This window comes from Apteryx rowi, unplaced genomic scaffold (genome assembly GCF_003343035.1).
Source record: "Apteryx rowi isolate R43461 unplaced genomic scaffold, aptRow1 scaffold_139, whole genome shotgun sequence".
Lineage (NCBI taxonomy): Eukaryota > Metazoa > Chordata > Aves > Apterygiformes > Apterygidae > Apteryx > Apteryx rowi.
The window spans coordinates 656,238-677,139 of NW_020447630.1; the positions used below are offsets into that span (position 1 = coordinate 656,238).

At 40.5% G+C, this 20,902-nt stretch overlaps 1 protein-coding gene across 2 annotated transcripts in view; it reads right to left on the reverse strand.

Moving 5' to 3' along the window:
* The window catches only part of HEXB (hexosaminidase subunit beta), a 30,635-nt gene extending 12,097 nt beyond the window's left edge, over positions 1–18,538 (reverse strand). The window contains exons 1-14 of one of the 2 annotated variants that reach the window (XM_026057352.1): positions 18,069–18,538; positions 17,685–17,836; positions 14,888–14,953; positions 14,058–14,104; positions 13,735–13,845; positions 11,131–11,232; positions 9,352–9,481; positions 7,336–7,516; positions 6,141–6,227; positions 5,493–5,565; positions 4,670–4,844; positions 3,863–3,953; positions 3,545–3,649; positions 215–325 (exon numbers count right to left, since the gene is read on the reverse strand). In XM_026057352.1, the coding sequence (XP_025913137.1) occupies positions 262–325; positions 3,545–3,649; positions 3,863–3,953; positions 4,670–4,844; positions 5,493–5,565; positions 6,141–6,227; positions 7,336–7,516; positions 9,352–9,481; positions 11,131–11,232; positions 13,735–13,845; positions 14,058–14,104; positions 14,888–14,953; positions 17,685–17,836; positions 18,069–18,361 (1,677 nt within the window). In that variant the 5' untranslated portion in view covers positions 18,362–18,538 and the 3' untranslated portion in view covers positions 215–261. Of the gene's footprint in view, positions 1–36; positions 326–3,544; positions 3,650–3,862; positions 3,954–4,669; positions 4,845–5,492; positions 5,566–6,140; positions 6,228–7,335; positions 7,517–9,351; positions 9,482–11,130; positions 11,233–13,734; positions 13,846–14,057; positions 14,105–14,887; positions 14,954–17,684; positions 17,837–18,068 lie in introns of those variants that run through there. The other variant, XM_026057351.1, reaches the window with a different exon arrangement.
* Positions 18,539–20,902: the final 2,364 nt, after the last annotated feature.

Here is a 20,902-nt window from a genome sequence, read left to right on the forward strand (position 1 = left end):
TGGGTAACTGTATGGCAGTGAGTTTCAGGATTTCACAGTGAAGAATCTCTATTTCTAATGAAAGCTTAACATACAATTAACATCATCTGAAGTTTAAAACCCCCCCACAATTTTTATTCCAACAGGAATTTGACAAATTAATGTAACTTTATTTTAAAATTGAAAATTTTAGATCTCTGTTTAAATATCAAAACACATGTATACACTGTCCCACCTCAGAGGCACTTCAGGTTGTTTAGTAGAAGTCCTTGTAGCAGTTAGTTATCGCCTTCTTGCTTCATGAGCGCAGTATCCAACAAACACAGGTTCAGCTGCTATCCCACGGCTGTTAAAATAAATTTTAATGCATATGGTATAATCAAACAACTGGCTAGCTCTGTAGGCAAGAGGAGAGATAGTGGTAATTATTTTAATCTGCTTCCTGCAAACAAAGCTACTGCCAAGAAGTAATGGATGGCCTATTTAGGGAATGAAGAAAGATCGCCATATTCTGAGGCTGGTTATACTTCAGTTATCAGGCTAAAAGTGCAGTTCTGTTTCAATCAGATGTACCAGCATATTAGAAAACAGCTTGAAAAGCCTAAATGCAGAGCTTGGTGGTGTTGATGTTCTGCAGAATATATTGCTTTTTAGAAGACAAGTTATATGAGTGTGTAACTACCAATCAGTTGATGTTTGCACAACCCCTCCAACTTAACATTTTCTTCATGTGAAGCTCAAATCATTTCAGTTTCATCCAGTTAATGGTTTTGGGGAGCCAATTTATTAACCAAACTTTTGCCAGCTAGATACACTAAGGTAAATTATTTTGGTTTTATGTGGCTTTTCAAAAATATTGCTTTAGCTTATTATGGTAGCAGGATGCACAGGAAATAGTGCAATGCTGTAGCCTGGCTTTAGTTTTCAAATGTGTTTCACATAAAGCTTTAGTAGTAACTTATTCTTGTGCAGTAAGAAGTATAGAAGATATTTCAGAATGAAAACAGTTGTATTCAAATTCTGCGTGCATATTTAAAAGAGCTAGATACTATTGCTACAGTGATTTATAGGATAATAACTATTGGTGTTTAAACTAGTCTTAAGAGCAGCAATAGAAGAATTTGGAAAATGAACTAGCTCAGCTGAATTATTGCTTGGTCCTAGGCAAGACTTACTGCTATTCATTGGTAAAAGAAAGGTTTGTTGTCTAGGTCTCTGGAATATATACCTACCTGCTCTTTTCCCTTCTCCAGTCAACATTTGTCTGCAATTTGGCCTGCTGTGTCCTACTACAGGAAGCTGAGTTTGGCAGCTACTGCTTTTACAGTACTGTGTCCATAGCAGTAACCTTGGCCTTGGATAGGAAGGTGTCCCAGTGACTTGATCTAGCCATTACAAAGTTCCTGCCTACCCGTTCGTCCACCCCAGGTGCCCAACTGTATAAGCGCAACAAAGAACTGTCATACTTGAAAAGGCTTCTCAGCCTGCAAGGACTACCACAGGTTTTGCATGTATATTAAAGTGTCAATACATATATTATGTATAAAAACTTTGGTAAGGACATAGAGTGTGGGCCTGACTAAGACCTTACCAATAGACTATTTGTGAAATCAGCATTTTGGCATTCATGCAAAGCGAAGTCTGTCGGTCTCATGGAAGGCCTGTATATATAAAAGGCACCACAGCTGCAGATCCAAAGAATGCTCGTTTCATCTATGGAAAGGGAATGGTTTCTTTAGTGTGTTTTTTCTAGCTCAAAACCTACATAAAGGGAATGCTTTTGTGGAGCACATGTCCTTTTATTGACCTAAAATATGGCATAACAGCACTTGTTTCACATGAGTTTATATGCCAGCAAAGCAGTTCTAGGGCATGGTATGAGCACCTGAAGTACTTCATTTAAAAAAAAAAAAAAAATGAGAAAAGTACAGGGAGTAGTCCTTAGTCTGTCCCTGCTTTCCTTATCTCTTTTGCTAGTGCTACCTGAGCAGTTGCAGTCATCTGGATCAACTCCCTGTACAGCAATAGAAGCATGAGTGCCACTGTTAAGGCAGAGAAGACAGAAATGCAATAGTGGCTAGCCTGGGTCCAGGAATAGCGGCTACCTCTCCTTCATGGCTTAGTTCATTGTAAAACTCTAATCCCAGAGGGTACTGCCAGTGAACACTTGTTTTTCAGTTTCATCAGCATTCTTCTTTGAGCCTCATCAAGAAAAGCATTAGCTTGTTAAGTGATGGGACATCAATTCTTAAAGCCATTTAATCTTGTTTTTAACTTGTATTTGTTAATTCACCTTTAATGCATCTATTCTTCTCATAACTGAAGGAGATGATAACCCAGTTTACAGATAACAGTAGTTTCCTATAGCATTTTTAAAGCCAGCAAATTAACCAAAAGAGTCAATTAAAGCTTCAATTTAAAAACTAGCTTTTCTACTCTAGGCTAAAAGTTGGTGATTCAGACAGGTAATCGTGCTGAGAGAGAGACCACCTTTGCTATCTACCAGAACTTGAGCAGACTGCTTGAGTTTTGAGTGCTGACTGTAACTGTCATCTTGTCTACTAAAAAGCTGATTTGTATGTACCTTCAAATCCTTCTTCCCCCTGTTGGGATTTTCTGTGATTTGTCATAAGCTTCCATAGAAAAGCTAAATGGCATGTTGCATTCTTGCTGTAGCGCAGCTTTGGCAGCATTAGGGAAAATGTGAACATCGCTGTGGCTGTATACTTTTAAAGTAGAGTCAGACTTGGACTTAAGGCCTGGAAATAACTCATTTTGCAATGCTGCCTTGAGGACTAATGGCAAGAGCTATTAACCAGGCTGTACAATTAACATTCTCATCTTCTCTCTTTTTCCCCGAGTTAAATGCTGGGGGAACAGGTATAGGTGCTTTTCAGGAGGCTCCTGCAACCCTGCACGTTCTACAACTATGCATATACAAAGATAGCACAATAGGCAGCAACTCTTCTAGGCAGCTTTTAGAGAAAAAAGTGCATACAAGAATCAGTCATGAACTGACTTAGTTTATAGTAGCTATAAGCAAAACTTAATTCATCAGGATTCCTTATCCACCCCTCAGACTCCACACTAAGGCAAAACCTGAAAGAATAGCTTGCTCAAGCTCACCTCTCATGCAAGAAGCTGCATTTGATTGCCTGCTGCAGCTCTTTAATTTTAATAATTTTAAAAATGCAATCTGCTTTTTCTGTCTGTGCACTCCTCCCACACACCCTTTTACACCCTTTATTGTTTGAAATAAGTCAATCAAGATGTTAGATTTTTTTTTTCCTTTAGAGGAAAGAGGGACAGAGATAAGTTGCAGTATTTCACTGAAGAAGGTTAATGGGTTCTGAGAGTGTTAGACAGTTGCAAAACTGGAACCCCTGTCTTAATGCATCTGTTCTTCCTCTTTTGAGGATATGAAGACCACATGGGATGATATTTACGTTGTCAGATTAGGCTGTTAGTTCTCCCTTCACTTCTGGGTCAGCAATTTAGGCCTGTACTTGAACTCCAGTGGTTCTAAGACATAAGCACCAAGCTTTACTAGCACTATTAATCTTACCTGAGCATGCGGCATCGATGATTAGATAGCCTTTTATAAGCATCCTTTAAGTCAGTCACATTCCTGCTGCTCCAGAGTCTTTCCCCTACAGCACTTGCACGAGGCCTGTAAAAGCATACTGAGTTTTAGATTAGGTATATGCTGTTACCAAGAATGGATTAAAATCTTTAATACAAAATCTTATGTCCAGAAGCAACAATTTTTATAGTTGCTTATTGTCAGTATCAGAAAAAATAGTACCACTAACATAAAGTGCTGTTGGATTAATTCATACTCATTGTAGCTAGCTTTTTAAAATCTAAAGCTAGAAGTTCATACCATAATCTTGGCGTGACGTTGGTTGCATCCACAAATTCCCCCCACAGGCAGGCTTCTCCACCTATTACAAGCTTTTTCTGCTTTTCAGATCCTGTATTCAAGGCAGAAGATTAGAATTGCTATTTGCCCAAGAGATGGGCATATCATAAATTTCATTTTTGAATACTTAAAGTATTGATGTTTAGTTGATGTTTACTTTATCATATAAAATACCTATCCTGAGCACTAACTTAATGTTTTGGTAGTCTTGTTATTGGATGTGGGAATTATCAGACCATTTGCCCAGAGAATCCAAGCTTTCTGCAAACTTTTCCTTTCTCTGGCAGAAAGAATTTTCATCTTTATCCTCTGAAGACATGCCCCAGCCTTTAAACATTTTTGATTGAAGATTTCAATCCTGGCTGTAACTGTTCATTTTATTACACACTGAGCGTTCCTTGAAAAAGCTATGGAAGTCAGCTGTTCTACCTAACCAGCCCAGGGAGATACCTTATATAATAAATGTCTACCAACAGTCATTTTGCACATCTGTCCCCCTAATGCATAAGGTATCTGTTTACCCAGTCCAGCATCCTAGCTCACGCACAAGCACTTGTGCTGCTGCTCAAGAAAGGTATGTAACACTTTTTGACATGTGGAAAGTTGCACATTTTCACAGTTCTATTGGACATTAAAGTCCTTTGATTACAGTCCATCTGTTTGTAGTTACAGCATGACTCTAAATAACCTTATTCTTTCCATTTATGCCTTATAATGAACCAAAGACTTTAATGCACACAACAGGCATATAAAAAGTAATTAACAAACCAGGGAAGTCAAGTGGTTCAACACTGTAGTATTTCTTCCAGTCCTGCCCATAACTAATGTAGTCTAAGTACCAGGGAGCTGCAAGGATAGCAGTGAAGCCTGCTCCTGTGACACTGCTCAGTTCTTGAACATAGTTGTTTCCCATCCACACTTCAATTACAGTGTCTGGTTTTAGCTAGAAAGAAGGGGGGCAGAAAATTAACATGAAAGATAATCTTATTTACTATTACTAGGAAAAAGAATAATGAATTTCAAAACTAAGGGGTGTGTTTTCTTCCAAAGAGGAGCACTTCAGAAGCTACCTTTTGGCAATTGTTTTCTTCCAGAGACAGTCTCAAGCTGATTATCGGTTTGTTGGTTTTAAACAGTTCATATTAGAGTGCAGCCCAGATCATATTATAGAGAGTTAATGCCTAGAGAGGGTTCTTACATACATCAGTGATCTGTGAACAGCTCAGATTTCAAGCACCTGGTATTACTGGTCCAGATGCAGAGTAATATGAGAAATTTTAAAATACAGAAATACAYAGGAACTTCTCTACTTGACTCTGGTGTTCTGAAGTGTGTTATAGTATCTGCTTTCACCTTTATAAAACATTTCAACCCTGAAGTTCTTGTTCCACCTATTTCACCCTTTTGATAGATGGTAGTTTCAAGTTAGGCCCCACACCTGCAAAGGCTTACTTGTGTTGTCCTGCTAAAGCCATTGGACTTGCTTTAACTCTTAAGAGACATAACCTTAACTACTTAATAGCATATTTTGGAAGCCTCCCACAATACTGTGCTGTTAAGGAAGAGCATCTTGTTTCTTCCCCCATCTTACCTGTGCTTTATTATCAAACACTTCTTGCCAGACCACATATCCCTTGTTATAGGAGGAAACAATGTCCAAAATCCTAGAATTTAGAAATAAGATCATGTTTGTGAACTCCCATGAGTTCAGTACAGACACATGAAATTTCCACCCTAAGACACACTAGGGCCTCCCCAGTGCTGCATAATGGACCAAAAGAAACCAGGGTTTTATGTTTTTGTTCCTCAGTGCACTGCCTGGAAGAGGACTTCTCCCATGCAGGTGCAGTAACAAAAACTGAGGTTCAGATCTTCAGCCATCAACTCCTAAAGACAGCAAAATCTGTGTTATTTAAGAACAATGAGAGAAATATATGGCTATTAAAACCTTGGGCCTTTTCCTCTCCACCCCATTTACTGACATTACAGCAGGTACTTGGTTTAAGTAATGCCAGTATGTGCTTAGAACTGGTCAACATCTGCTTCTGTCCCACATTTTAAAGAACTTTTTACATTCAGTGTATAAAGAGGAAAAAGTGGGTAGTCCCCAATACATGAGAATTTATGAAACCAAATCAGTCTAACCTAAAACAGTTTCAGTATCTGAACCCCAACAAGCCCCCCAAATAGTTGGTGTGAAAAGCTGGGCAGAAAGAAAGAAAAAAACCCCACAACTTACTTCTGAATATAGTAAGATTCCAGCTTAGCATAGTCAATGCCAAATCCTTGCTTCTTCATGAACTCTTTCACTTCAGGGTTAGATTTCCTTAATAATAATAATAAACCAAGTCAAAAAAGAACCACACTTCTTGTTTTAAACCAGATTTTCCAGCTAGTTTCACCTATGCAGCAAGGGGCTGCTGACTGCAGAACATTAGGTGATGTTGTGCGTTCCACGTGGGGGCAAGCCTAAGGCAGAGCAAAGACAGCAGGATGCATGATTTACTTATTCTGAAACTGTTTCATTCTGATTTGAAACAAAGCCAGGAGTCCTAGTTTTCTGGGAAAGCTATTGGGAGTCCCTGTTTTGAAGCAGTCTCTGGCAGGCTGCCTCAGGCTCCTAAAAGCTTGGGTGTTCCTGGCTCCTCTGCAATTTAGTGGGAAAACTGCCAGCAGGCCTGGAAACTGAGCAGCCATAATACCAGGGGATCTGCTGGGGTGACATCAAGGCTCAAGCTTGGGAAAATGCCCCAAAAGCAAACCAACACTTTGTGATAAAGCATTTGTCAGAACTTATCTTTGTTTTTAAAAACTGAAGTAAGTTCTGAGTGTTCAGATTTGATATTTCAGAAGAATGTACAACAAATACTAACTAGATCAAATTGAATATTAATCTTACTAGATCAGATCCAAATTCTGTATCATTAGTTACTCCAGCAGAGAGACTCCAAAGTATTCAACATCCACAACCACTTGAAGAACTGTACGAATAGATGCCATTGCTTTTAATACAAGCACACAAGACTCAGTACTGTAATTCTTAATGCTAGCAGATTTTCTGGAAGTCAGAACTCGATGGAAAGGACTGCTTTTCATTTATCCCACAGCACTTAAATATTATCTTAGATAGTACTTTTCTTCCATACTGGTTCTTTTTCCTGCCAGGTTAGTTTTCAAACAGAAACCCTTTAGATTTACCTAGATGTTTGTGAAAATACTCGTCAAAACAAAATTCTGCAGAACTGTTTAACTCCTACAATGCTTGTTTGTTGAGGGTCACAAATGCTCTGCCAATAAATTGTTACAGAAGTAGGAGTGGAAAAGATCTTTGGGTTAAGCAGGGAAAACTGTCTCACCCAACTGAGTGCCATAATTGCTGGATTTAGGCAAGTTTAAGAGACACTAGACATTTATTCTTTGAACTGTCACCATACCAACAAGCGAAGCTCACTTCATCTCCTCCCAGGTGAATGTAGTCATCAGGAAATACACTGCTGATTTCTTTGAAGAATTTAGTCATGAAGTCATAAGTTGTATTCAAAATGGGATTTACAGGTCCAAAGGACCCACTTGGCTGCTTTCCACTGTAACAAGGGGTGAGGAGATCTTTTTGACCTAACAGAAACAATTAATATAGCATATTCAGTCCTGTGTTGTGCTAACTAACTTTGCCATCAGGAAGACATAGTTATTCATATTACAAATGTTAATATTCATCACTTAAGTGCTGATCTATTCTAGGTACAATGAAATAGAGGCAAGGTGAAAAAAAACTTGTCCAAGGCTGAAGAACACACCCCTCTAACCAGAGATTAGGACTCTGGCTTTTAGATTTGTGATTTTAAAACACTAATTTATGGAACATGTCACTACCTGGAAAACAACTTCTGGATGACTACTTGAATGGAAAAGCTTTAATGGATGTAGCAAGGAAGCCAAATAGGCCTCCTGAGCACATGCTCATTATCTTTTCTCTTTTTATTACCCTGCTTTTTTAGCACCTAAGTAAGCAGGAGGTATTTGGTGCCCCACCCCAGTCTGCTAGGAAATTACCTCTACACAAGAAAGGAAGGCTAGACAAAAATCAAAAACAACCATTAGTTTTTGAGTCAGGCTATCTGAAGCAACATAAGACAGGATAACAAAATAGGAAAGAGTTTTTTTAAGTGTAGGCTGGAGATTCCCAAGTTCTGTTTACTTGGTAAAATATGATTGCAGCAGCAGCTTCCCATAGCCAGACCCCAACTCTTTGTGGTCCCTGCTCTGAGCACATTCCCCAGAACAGAGACCCTAGTGGGACATCTGTTGCCTCACCCACCCTCCATGCTTCTTGTCACGCCTCTCTTGAGTATCTTGAATTTGAATGCAGACAAAGCGTAGCTAGAGCTCCCAGGCCCACAGGCAAACCCAGGATCGGCTGCAGTGCATCATGTACAAAAAGCTATCGTACAAGAAGCAATCAGGAACAATTGATTCTAGGCTAGAGAGCTAAATCTTGCTCTTATCTGATTTTAGGTCAGTCATCCACATGTCACTGGCCAAGGCAGTGGATTTTGTTAATGCCTCACAAGATCAGAAACTACATGACATGAAGGATTCAGAAGGAGTGTTTAGCAAATTTAGCTTTTGTATTGTTCCTTTCCTCCTCATTTAAAATTAGTGAGAAAGAGCCTGAAGCATCTTCTAACATTCTATAGCTACATCCCCACCAGCAGAGTGCAAGACTCATCCTGTGGCTAAAGCTAAAGCTACCAGGCACCAGAAAATCTTTACTATTTCCAGTTTAGCTAACAACATCTTAGGTTAACTTCAGTGAAATAACAGTCTGTGCATCTCTTTCCCTTCTGAGTTAAGGCACAAGGATCATTGGTCCTTGACCTCACGTAAAAAGCACAACTTTCAGGATTCAAGTGCTGTCTACCAAAAAAAAAGTTAAATATATATTAATCTGAAATCCAGAAGATTGAGAGCAAAGGAAGCATCCAGTTTTGCTGTGTTCTGTACATCAGCAGAGTATCACTTTACTAATAGACAGAAACACGAAACACTTTATAAGAACCTTCCCAAAGGAGAAACCTCTACTCTGGAGAGAACAGCTCACTACTTCCAGCCACTGCCTTATTACTCTAAATTCAAGAGGACTGGATGGATGGTGTGATAATGATATATGAAGTCTAAGGCAGACAGAAGATTACCAGAATACATATCTGCTTTTGCACACACATCCAGCACAGGAAATAACTACTCAGTTTCCTCCATTCACTTTAGTTCTTTCAACATGTAAAGGTCATGACCATCAGTGATTTCTCCCCTTGCTTACCGCCTAGCAAGAGCCTTTCAAAGCCCTTTCAAGGAGCGCTTTTAACAAATCCAGTTGCTTTTATATAGCAGTATTGTGCTGTACCTTACTTATCACAATCTTTTAACCATTAATACTTTCTTGGACATACCTTGTCCCCAAGACTGCGTGTGTCCTGGGGTATCAAACTCTGGGATAACTCTAATGCCTCTTAACCGGGCATACTCAATCACCAGATGGACATCAGTAGGAGTATAGATGTGGTTATAGGAGTATGCTCCCTGTGAAGTGTTCACATTTAGAGACAGTTTACAAGATGTTATACCAGTAACTCACAAAATTGAGATTAAAGTGTTATAATTTAGATCAGAGAGCAATTTTACAAATTGACCTTTTCTGGCTTATCACATGTACAACTACACTGACAAAACTTTTTGGTTGACTAGTGAAAAAAGAACCACTTTTTCACACTAAGGTAAATCTGAGGAGATCTTTCTTTTCTCCCTATGTCTGGTTCACAATCATTTACAGAAGGAAAAAAGAAAGGCTAGTTTCCATTCCATCAGATTTTTTACAGATAGGTTTTTCAAATCTTCGGCTCAGAGGCAAGTTAGTTTTCCACTCCACCTTTGCATCAGTAGTTCTGAAACAGAGGATCCTTGTTGCTACAAGACATACAAGACTAGTGGAAAAACTCAGCCAACTCAGAAAAAGATGGCTTCTTCATATGACATCTCTGCTTGTCAGTTTTGATACAGCACCTAATTTGGCATCAGGGCGCATTTGTTTTGTGACGCTGAATTTGAGCATTATTCCATTTCCACACAGCCAACAGAAACGTGACAAATGACCCCAATTTCTACAGTTTGGTGGAACAGATCCTCACCAAAGAGCAAAACTGCAACAGAAAAGCATCATGACTCCTCATGATTAATAGCATTTGTCTGGAAACTGTTTCCACAGCTGAGTTACTCCAAAAAAAAAAAAAAAAAAAGCAAACAAGAAGCCTTTTTAAAAAAAAGGTTACTCAGACAAAGGACATCTCTCTCTCCCCAGCTGCCAATGTGCAATAGAACAGAACTCTACAGCCATTACAGCCATTACTAGGAAAGCTAATCTGATTGTGTCATCTGGCATCCAGTCTTTGATTTTTAAATTCTTCATGGCATCTGCTTTAAGTACTGCCTATATAGCTTTCGTATGAAGGTCAAATTCTAATAAGCACTTTAAAACACAATCATGAATCTTGTGCATAGGCTCAGTCTGCATAATTATTAGTGCTTTGATTTGGCTACTGTTGTACTGTGATTGAGCAAGCAACCTCATGATAGTTTTCATTAATTAGGAAGATCTATTGTGAATCAAGACAAGAGGTACATTACACTGCATTTGTTTTAGGAAACATCATCTTATGTTTGGACATCTTACAGAAGTGTTGTGTGTTGTAAAGTTAACTAGATCTTAGAAAAGGTAAAAATAGCATTGCAGTGGTTCTAAACCTACAGCCAATTAGAAATTCTCTTAGATTTCCTGCCACTGCAATAAATGTAAGAGTTAAAATATATATATATATATATATATATATATATATATATATATCAACCTAGTGTTTACCACAACAGACTATTTGCATGGCATTACTGCTTGAAGGCCTGCAAACATTGGGGATCACAATCACATTTGAGCTGTAGAGTCAGCAAAGTCATTTACCATGCATCCACCAAGACAGACATAAATATGGTTCAAGCAGACCCTCCAGCAGGATCTTAAGTGTGGATTTGCTGGTACTTATTGGTCCTTCAGTACTGTTTCACAATCAACCAAGGCAGGTTTATTCCACCATTGTAGTGCTCTCATGTCTGCATTTTATTTTCAGGAAATACGTGCCAGAGTTCTGCCCTCCCACCCTGTTGCAATGATGTTTACTCACCTTGTTACTCAACTCGGGGAAATAAATACTCTGATAAGGGAATGACTGATCATCTACTACATGCCAGTGGAGAACATTGAACTTATTAAAAGCCATTGCATCCTGTAACACACAATGCAATACAGTCTAGTTAAGCACTACACTCTCACAGAAAACCCATGCAAAAAAGCTGTTCTTGTGCCAGTACTAGCTGAAGGTTTCCACTATTCCACTGTAAGATCCTGCAGGCCTAAAGCAACAATAAAAAAAGGGGAAAAAAACAAATAAAACTAAGTGTACCATGCTTCGCTCAATCCTTGAAGTATACATCAAAATGCACCAACCTGTTTATATTACTGTTCCTTTCCTTGGCTATTTGCTCCACTCCTGTTGACAAGCAGTTGATCTGATCATACTAAACTGGTGGTAGATGGCAAACTGCTGTAAGTTTTTATGAATCTTCTTCCACTTCACAACACATCTGAGTAATTCTTTATGTGCCATCAGCTGTTTCACTGCTTATGCTTTTCTATCTAAATTCTCATGCTGTGTAGTTTTCAAGTCTGAATTGAGATTCCCAGCAGTTGGTACATCCCTACTGGTTAGTGACTTCTCCCAGAATTCATTTAAAATGCATAAACTATGCACTTCCTCCCTCAGAAGACAGTGTTCCTCTTTCGTTTTGAGTTAATACAGTGTCAGTACTTCCCCTTTGTCCACTATACATAACCAAGAAAAACATTAAGACAGTTATTACAGAATCATGACTCAAACTGGACAGTTAAACATGTATCCTAAGTTATACACTTTTTTTTTTTTTTTTTTTTTTTTAAGAGTCAGTAGGAATGTTGAGTGGAGGGAGTGAGTGTTCTCTACATCCTTCTGGACTAAGTAACGGCAACACAGTTGCCAATTACTTGCCATAATTCTTTTTTTTTTTCCCTCATTTCATTGAGCTGTATTTAAAGAAGTAACAAAATCTCTTTAGGGAACTCTTCCCTAATCCAAAGGAAGATTTATACTTTGTCCATTCTCCAAAATTATCTCATCTGCTTTGCTAGACAAGCAGAAGTATTAGTTACCACTTACCTACCTGCGCTTTAGCAAATACTATCTTTCCACATGGAAAATTATACCTCCTGACCTTCTTTTCTGTGCCCCTACCCCAGACAGTGCCTGCCCTTCCTGGAGCTACAGTACAGCAGTTAGACACAAACAGGAAACGTATGCCTTAAGCATCTAATTACCACATGTCAGTGAAGGGATTACTGCTGCTTTTTATTAGATTAGGCTGTATTCAAGCAAGCACAAAGGTAAGAGGAAAAGTGCACTTGTTCTTAAACCAGTGAAAGGGCATAAAACAGCTCTAGGGAAGTATCAAAGCCACAGAAATAACTTAAGGAAAAAATCCTAGACAATCAACAGTTACAGATATACAAAAATGGTTAGGAACACAAGTCTCAAAAGTCAAGTTAGCCTCGGACAGATGTCTGTTCTTTTAGAAAAGACAGCAAATATTGACACAGGAACTACTCGAGCTGTTGGAGCATTCTCAGTGGTAAATGACTGCTTGCACAAACACTACTTGCCGAGCAAGGACTGATCCTAAAGGTAAATACAAGTGGTCAAATACCCACAGAGGTGAAAGCCCCAATACAGCTCTAAGCACACAGTTCAAGGATGACCTCAAAAATAAAGGCTGGTTTTACCTATGCTCCCTCCATGCCCATCTCATGTCTGCTCTGCTAAGTCCCGAAACATGGAAGTATCTAAAAACATGGTTTCTCTTGGAAAAGCAGTACAGATACATGATGGGAAACTGCATGTTTGTTTGTTCCTTCGTTCCTTCCCCCTCCCCCTTCAAAGGCTCCTCTATTTCATCCCACCAAAGAAGCCCTGCTACCAGGGTTTTAACAAGGGAAAAAGGCAGGGGAAAACAAACAAACAAACAAAAAAACCCACAGTTCCAGGTGCTATAATCAAATTCCTCATCTTGCAGTCAGTTCAGGGTGAGAGTATACAATTCTTAGCGTGCTCTAAGTAAGCTTAGTGCTTAGTAAGCTCTTGAGAGAAAGCTTATTCCCTCCAGCTCTCTTTTTTCAGGGGCACATGGTCAGGGAACTGAAAGAAATCAGTAGCCCTCAATGAACAGGTTGGAATCTCCCCTCTCTACTTTGTTACTGAATTGTTCTTAGCAACCTAAGCTACATAAGAAAGGAACACCAAAGCATGGTTATAGAAATGACTGGAGTTTTCCTGCAATCATAGGAGCTTAGTTCAGGACTTGTAGGGTCTCTGCAGTATTGCACAGTGACAGTCAGATGTCTCACTCAGAATGTACTTCCAAGAAATGCATGAGCTGGCCTAGCCAACAGAAAATGCTGAAAATTCGAGGTGCCATAAATCCCAGTCTCCTTCACAGATTCACTAACCACTGCATCTGCCCACTCAGGATCTTGAGCATAGACTCTGACCTCCACTTAGCAAAATTCACTCTCTCCTTTTAGAGGTCAGCCAGAGGAAACAGGTTTTCCTTTCATATCAATATCTATTGCTAATACTTCAGAGTGGAAAGTACACCAGCAAAACCCCTTCGTTATTAATGATACAAAATCGTCCACTTACCAGGTTTGTAAGAATAGATTTCAATGGTAAATAATGCCTTGAAGTATCAAGCAAAATTCCTCTATGAGCAAATCTTGGGAAGTCATAGATTTCAGATGCATTGACAAGAAACTGTGGGAATGAGATTTAAAAATTAGAATTCCCATTGTATGTTCATCATTACGAACAGGAAATACATTTACTTTTCAGTGTGTTAGCAGCATTCCAAATACAGTTTTCCAGAAAAAAAGCCAGTGAAACTAGCAGAGGATTTACTGTTTCTAGAACACCACCTAATAAAGAATGCTATCAGGTCTGTTTTTTTAATTAATAGCTATACTCACACTTCCATAATCATCTTCATGAACCAACTGGCTGAAGGTTTCCAAACCTGAAAAAATCCAAGAAATAGATTTGGAGCACAATCCAGTACTTGTCCTTAAAACTTCAGTTAAAAAAAACAGGACCATAACTATTTATGGGCATTCACATAGCTAGAAAGAATGCTTTGTAATTAAGTTTCTTTCTCTTCACCACAGTTTCCTTAGTTGCTCAAAGACCACACTTAAAGAAGTACTGTGAGAGAGAACTCTATTATATATTTAGAGAGAGTACTAAATATTATCACTACTGCTCAACTGTACCAAATTAACTCTCGAATAAAATGGAGAGTAATGTAGGCATGTCTAGTGTTGTCACACATATATTCCTGTAATTTCTAGAACTGGTGAAGTTTCTAATTTAGCATGAAAAAATAACTAGTTTAGATAACATTCACCTTCCAAAAAGGACAGCAGACGAACTTCATTATAGTCTTTTTGGTGACATGTTCAGCACGTTCAGTTCTTAGGTGCAGGTAGAGAATAATTTGTCTACACTGCAGATCAGAGAGCTTTTTAGCACCAAGGATTTGGTTGGCTATCCAGACAGAAGTTGGACACTTTAGGCACAGCAAGAGTGCACTTATGGTGTGCCACTGGATCTGGGCTGCTGAGCATCCAGACTGAGGGTCTGGCCAGCACACATCTTGGCACCCGTCAGTGCACCTGCCCAAGTTTCCTTCTCAGGAAGGACTGAGCAAGGCTCAGGATCAGCTGTTTTTTAGGTTCTTAGCCTATCACGGAGTTTGCATAAGGTCAGAACAAATAGCTCTGTATGCAAAGAATCATCTTACCTCTTAAAGCACCCCATACCTCATCTGCTTTCAGTACAGCCACAGGCTCAGTTATGGTTAAACAATCTAAAGAAAAGAAGAAAAAGCTATCCTTCAAAAAAGCATAGATTAAGAGACTCTTCAAGTCCAGGTTCTCCCTCTTCTTGTAGTATTTTTCAGTTCTAACCAACACTGTTTTTAATGGTAATACTGTGCAGCTATTTTTCATTTGTTTATATGTTCCTGAAATACTCTGACCTACTAGTCTGAGAGTCAACAGTTAATCAATAAGATGATAAAGAGAATATTGTGCTTAATAATGTCAGTGGTAAATATCACACCTGGGCCAGAATTCTAGCCTAGTTTAGCCCAAGTGATTCAAAGCATATCAAATATTATTTTTGCATTTCATACATAGGCAATGAGGGCTGGGTAATTAAGCCAGACCTAACCACAGAAGTTTATTTCTCCTTTTACCTTCTTTTTCTATACTTTATGCTTACACATTTTTTAGAGATACAGCTTGTCAAATAATATTATTTGGTGCTTATTATAAAATCTAATTACAGAAGGGGGGGGAAATCAAACCTAACCATCTAGTAAGCATGTTTAGGTGGGCAGTATGATGAAGGAGGAATAAAAGTAAATGATATCTGAAGGGATCTGTAATAAACCCCCCTCAAGTTTGAAGAAGTTTAATTGACCACAAAGTGCGGAAACAAAACAAAGCTCAAGTCATTCTGTTTTTCCATTTTAAATGGTCCAGGAAGTTTTAGTAAAGAAACAGATATCTTTTAAATATGTTAGTTTAAAAATATCCCCAGATAAATATAGTTTATTTAAACATCAAAGCAATAATAAACTGACCAGAGTCATGCGTTTGAAAAAAAGAGGGGGAAAAAATTAGCAAGGGGTAAATTACTGCATGATAATTTGTTGAATACACCTCAGTAAGAAAGAACAGTTAGTTATAAATAATACAGTATAAACATTTGATTGAACTACCGCAGGAAGCAAGTCAGGGACATAAAGAAAGCACCTCAAGCTTCCATTTTAATCTAAACAGACTTTTCTGTGAATACTGGAAGTTCTGGCTAAGAAACACAGAACCTGGAAGAGGATCACAATCTCCACAGATCTTTTAGTCAGAAATTGTAGTTCTGGTCATGGATTTGCTTCTAAGCCAGCATTTTTTTTCTGAACATGTATCATACCTTAAATGAATGCAGCACAACAAGTTTTGTATAGCCTTATGAAACCTTTTACACAAAGGGGCAAAGAAGCCAGTAGACAGAAGGCAGATAACTTGTACTTTGCATAGGTATCCAATATTCTTGCTATGGAATCACTACATTGACTGACCCATGCTGTCTCTGTTAAGATATGAAACCAAACTTGCTATCCAACAGGTGATTAATAACCACATGTTTCAACTTTGTTCCCTGAACAAGCCATCCCATGAAAACCAGAGAGTTAAATCCTTGCTGAAATCTGGAAAATTCAGCTTACTACACTAAAAAAAACCCCTCTGTGTTACTTGTAATAGGAAATAACTTTCCTACAGCAGAGGAAGAAACTCTGACTACCTAAAAATCACATGATCTGACAGATTCCTGTCAGAAAAGAATTAGCTTTGGTTAAAATCTGAAGTTCACAAACCAATTCAAAGTTCAACTAGCAGTAAAGCAATATAATAGCTACCATGGTAAAGAAATTCTAAATCATCAACGATTTACTGCTGTATCTCTTTTTGCATTTTAATGTATGATAAACTTGCATACAAAATTGCACTATTTGGCTACATGTACCAAAAGGACTGAAAATTTTTAAAAATTAAGACATTCTTTGACAAGACAGATAGAATTAATTCTGCTGTAGAAGTATGACTTAAGATTAAAGGAATCTTCTTCTAAGGATGTATATCCTTGATACCAAAGAAAACTGCCTCAGCTAGTACAGACCTAGAAGGCTGTCTCAAAACAGAATTAAATGAATTGACTTCTCATCCTGTGTTAACTCTCCCAGATGATAAGCACTATTATCCACTTATCTTTATTTGAGTTATGAGACTTCTCTGGTAATTAGGACTTGATTTTAGAGTATTTCTCCAATCTAGACTTTAGTCATGGAACTAAAGAAGCCTAGCAGAACAAATTCGACATAACCAACATGTTTTTAAATCTTTTTTTGTCATATGTATTGCCAGAATGAAAACAGATTTATAATACCACAAGGGGAATGATAAGAACTTCAATGAACACTTTCTGTTTGTCTTGGAAAAATACTAAATACATAAGCCAGTGTAAACTGCTTCACTTCAAATGTAGTTATTTCAAGGGAGAGTGGATGAATAAGCAAAGCCAGCCTTCATTCAACACCCATTACTGAAAGAAAGGATGACCTGACTATTTACAGATCCAACCACCCATAATTAGATATAGTACAGCATTATACCTGTGATTCTTAATGATAGTTATTAGAAAGGATAGCAGCAGGTATATGCTATTGAAACTGAAGAAGTCATAGACTGTGTTTCTAACCAATGTCATCATTCACTATGGGTAAAAATTCATTATAAAGGCAAGAATTTGCTTCAGATTGCCACTGTTGTGAAGTGTTTTCAAGAGCTCCAGCGAGCCAGTTATTTCCCAGTCCTTTAAAAGAAGCTGATGACTTTTACATTGCAAATGTGATTGGAAAACAAGCACTAATGATGAGAGGAAGAGGCAGGGAAAAAAAAACCGAAAAAACAACAGCAACAAAAAAACCAAACAGACCTAATATAAACTGCTGCGAGCTCCCTCCACACGATACTCACATGCCTCGCTGGACGCCAGCTGCGGGTAGCCGTTGCAGCCGGGCTCTGGGGACGAGATCACCACCTGCAGCTGCGCTAACTCCGGCTTGGCAGCGAGCCCTTTTCGACCCCGCTGCAGCCACCGGGCGTACCCGAACATGTACTCGTAATACCTGTCAGGGAAGCACAGGCACTGCAGGGCTCTCAGCTGACTCCTCCCGCCGCCCCGGCCGCACGGGGCACTCCGGAGGTAGGGGCCGACCTCTCCCTGCCCCATGGCCAACCTGATGTCCCCACCGGCCTGTGCCCTGGAACCCCGCCCGCGCTCCCGCTCCACCGCCCACCCCCCGGCTGCCCCCACCTGCAGGCCCCCGCGCGGCAGCCCGGGCGACCGCCGGCCCTCACCTGCGGAAGGCGTCCTGCAGGAGGGCGCAGGCCGGCCCCGCCGAGGAGCCGGCCCCGTGCACTATCTGGAAGCGGTCCGGGGCCAGCTGGAGCTGGCGGGGGGACGTGCGGAGCGACTGCGGCAGCGGCCACAGCGAATCCTCGGGGAAAGCGCCTGAGGCCGGGTCCCAGTCGGCCAGCTCCAGCTCGGGCTCAGGCTCAGGCTCGGCCCGCGGGACGCCATGGCGAACGCTGGTGCCCACCAGCACGGCGGAGACGAGGAACAGCCCCACGAGAAGCCCACCTAGCCCCATGGCTCTGCCCACAGTACTACGGCCGCGGCAGCCAGCGGGGCGCCAGCCAAGCGACCGCCCAGCCCCGCCTCCGCCATCACGGGACCGGCGAGGGCGGGCCGTGGCTCGTTCCTCTCAGCGCGACTCACAGCGGCGCCACGCGCCGGGAGCGCCCCTCCCCGGCCCGGAGCGAGGCCGCCCAACGGCCGTGTGCGAGGACTGCCCAACGGCCGCGCGCCGGCAGCGCCCCCCGACGGCCCAGGGTGAGGCCGCCCTCAATGGCCAGGCACCCCTCAGCGCTAGACCCCGCTCTTGCCTCCTGCCTTGTGGGTTCCGTGTTGTCTCCACTGGCCCCTGTGTGTGTGCACCTGCCTGGAGGAGCTGGCGGCCATCAGTCATCGTGTGTCGGCCATCTGGCCTCTGCCTCGTGCCCTTATGACCTGTGGCCCAGTGCCGTGGCACTGCCAGTGGGCACAGAGCCAGCTGCGGTCCCTCAGGGTGACTGCTGTAGCGGTGGCGGCCGTCCTCTGGTGGGCACCCAGCGCGGTGGAGAAGGTCGGGTGCTGCGAGGGGGCAGCTGGGCTCCTTACTGCTCTGTGTGCTGCCCTGCGAGAGTTTGCTGCTTCTAGTGTCGTGGCCTGTATCACAGACTCCTATTTGTAAAACTGATCAAAGAAATATTGACGGAGCATTGCTGGGTCAGAAATTGTTTTGATCAATTTTTGTGTATTGATCAATTTTGTGTTTTGATCAATTTTTGTGTCTTGATTTGGATTACAGCTTTTTAAAGGAAAATCTAAAGAATCATTTGTATAAACAAAACAGTTCTGGTCTTAACAGAAGTTCTTTTTTCTTCTCTCTTGAAAAGACTGTGTCTGCAGATTGTATCATAAACTGATGTGAATAAGCAAAAAGTCTGACTTGCAATAAAGTGTTACAAGTTTTAGCCAAACTAGGTGTTTTGACAGTTCCCAAGGTAGATTTTTGGAAATTGATGTGAAGTGTTCAGAAGGAAAACCAAATGCCTGAAAGCTGGAAATTCCAGTAGAAAGGCAATTCTGACTTTGAGCCATCTCTAATTAAATGGTCAATGAATACACTGAAGCTTCATCACTGTTACTTAGGCTGATGAACCAGTTAAACTAATAGCAAGAAAAGAGTTCATACCTGCATGTTGTTATTGCAGAGGATCTGATGATTCAGTCAGTCACCACTGTCTCAGCTATGCTCTGTATGTGGAAGGTTATTTCTAGTCATGAAGAACAGAAATAGACTGCAAATAAACAAAAAATAGTTTCTCCATAATGAAGGCTACATTTGTTTGCAAAGAGCACAGATATCTTGCTGTTAAATTAATTTAAAAAATACTCTTATCGGGTACCTCATCCTCTTCTGAGCTATGTCACTCTGCAAGTTTGGAGAAGAACTTAGGATGTGTCAAGAACACTCCCTCTGGAAAATGCTGAAGCCTCATCCATTTAGTGAAAAATTGTAGAGTGGGGACCATAGGCGTTTAAGAGGAGGTAAGTCCAAACTGCTACAGCTGTGAGCTCAGCACTGGTCCCAAACATTCAGTACTACTCCCTTTCAATAAAATTTGTGTGATCACACAGTGAGCAGGTCCAGGGAGCCTATCTCACTGCTCACACATGCATACACACACACACACACACATACACACGGCACAGTGGAAGGAGTGGGAGTAAACAGAAGAATGGGGAAAAGCTGAGGCTATGCGAGGCTTGTTCAGACTGAAACTACAGTTTAAGGAAATGAATCACATAACATCCTGTATTTGTTTGCTGTGCCTGTTCGTGCCATTGGAGTGTGAATTCTTAAGCTGTTTGATGGAGGTTCATCCTTAGCAGAGTGTTATTTACTCTCCCCCTATTGTAAGTAAAAAGCAATTATTTATTATATAGTACTGAGCATGCACACAACACACAGGCACACTTTTAAGTCCCCTCCCAGCATGCAGTGAGATCAGTGTGGATGGAGATGGCAGTGTGGTCTTTTCTGGCTGTCTCCAAGGCCATTGCTATATATTTCTATTCAAGTTGTGGCAGAGGTTTGGGGTTGCTTGTTATACCTTCTCTGTGCCTGATATGACTGTCTCCTCAGTTATGCTGACTCAGCTGTTTGTGTTGCCTGCCTCTGTTCATGTTTTTAGGTATATTTAGAAAATCTGGATTATTGCACATGTTTCTTTGGCACAACTGAGAGAGAAGTAAACTCTGTGCGGGAAGTAGAGGGCAAGGATGAGTATGTGAAAGTTGGTGGGGGCAGTAGTGCTGGTTGCTCTAGGTGTGCTGAGCTTTTTTTGCTTTTAGTTTTGATTGTGGCTGTGGTTGTAGCTTCAGTAGAGCAAAGATGTTTTATACCAGTTAAGTAGATGTCTTTGTCAATGTCGCTCTTTAAACAAGCTATTCCATGCACAGAAAACTAATGAAGCCAATTTACATTTTTTCTTCTCTGGGTGGATTTTCTGACATTTAAGAAAGGCAGCAAGCAGTATTTCTTTGTGTAAGTTTACAGGCCATGAATAGGCCATAAATATGGCCT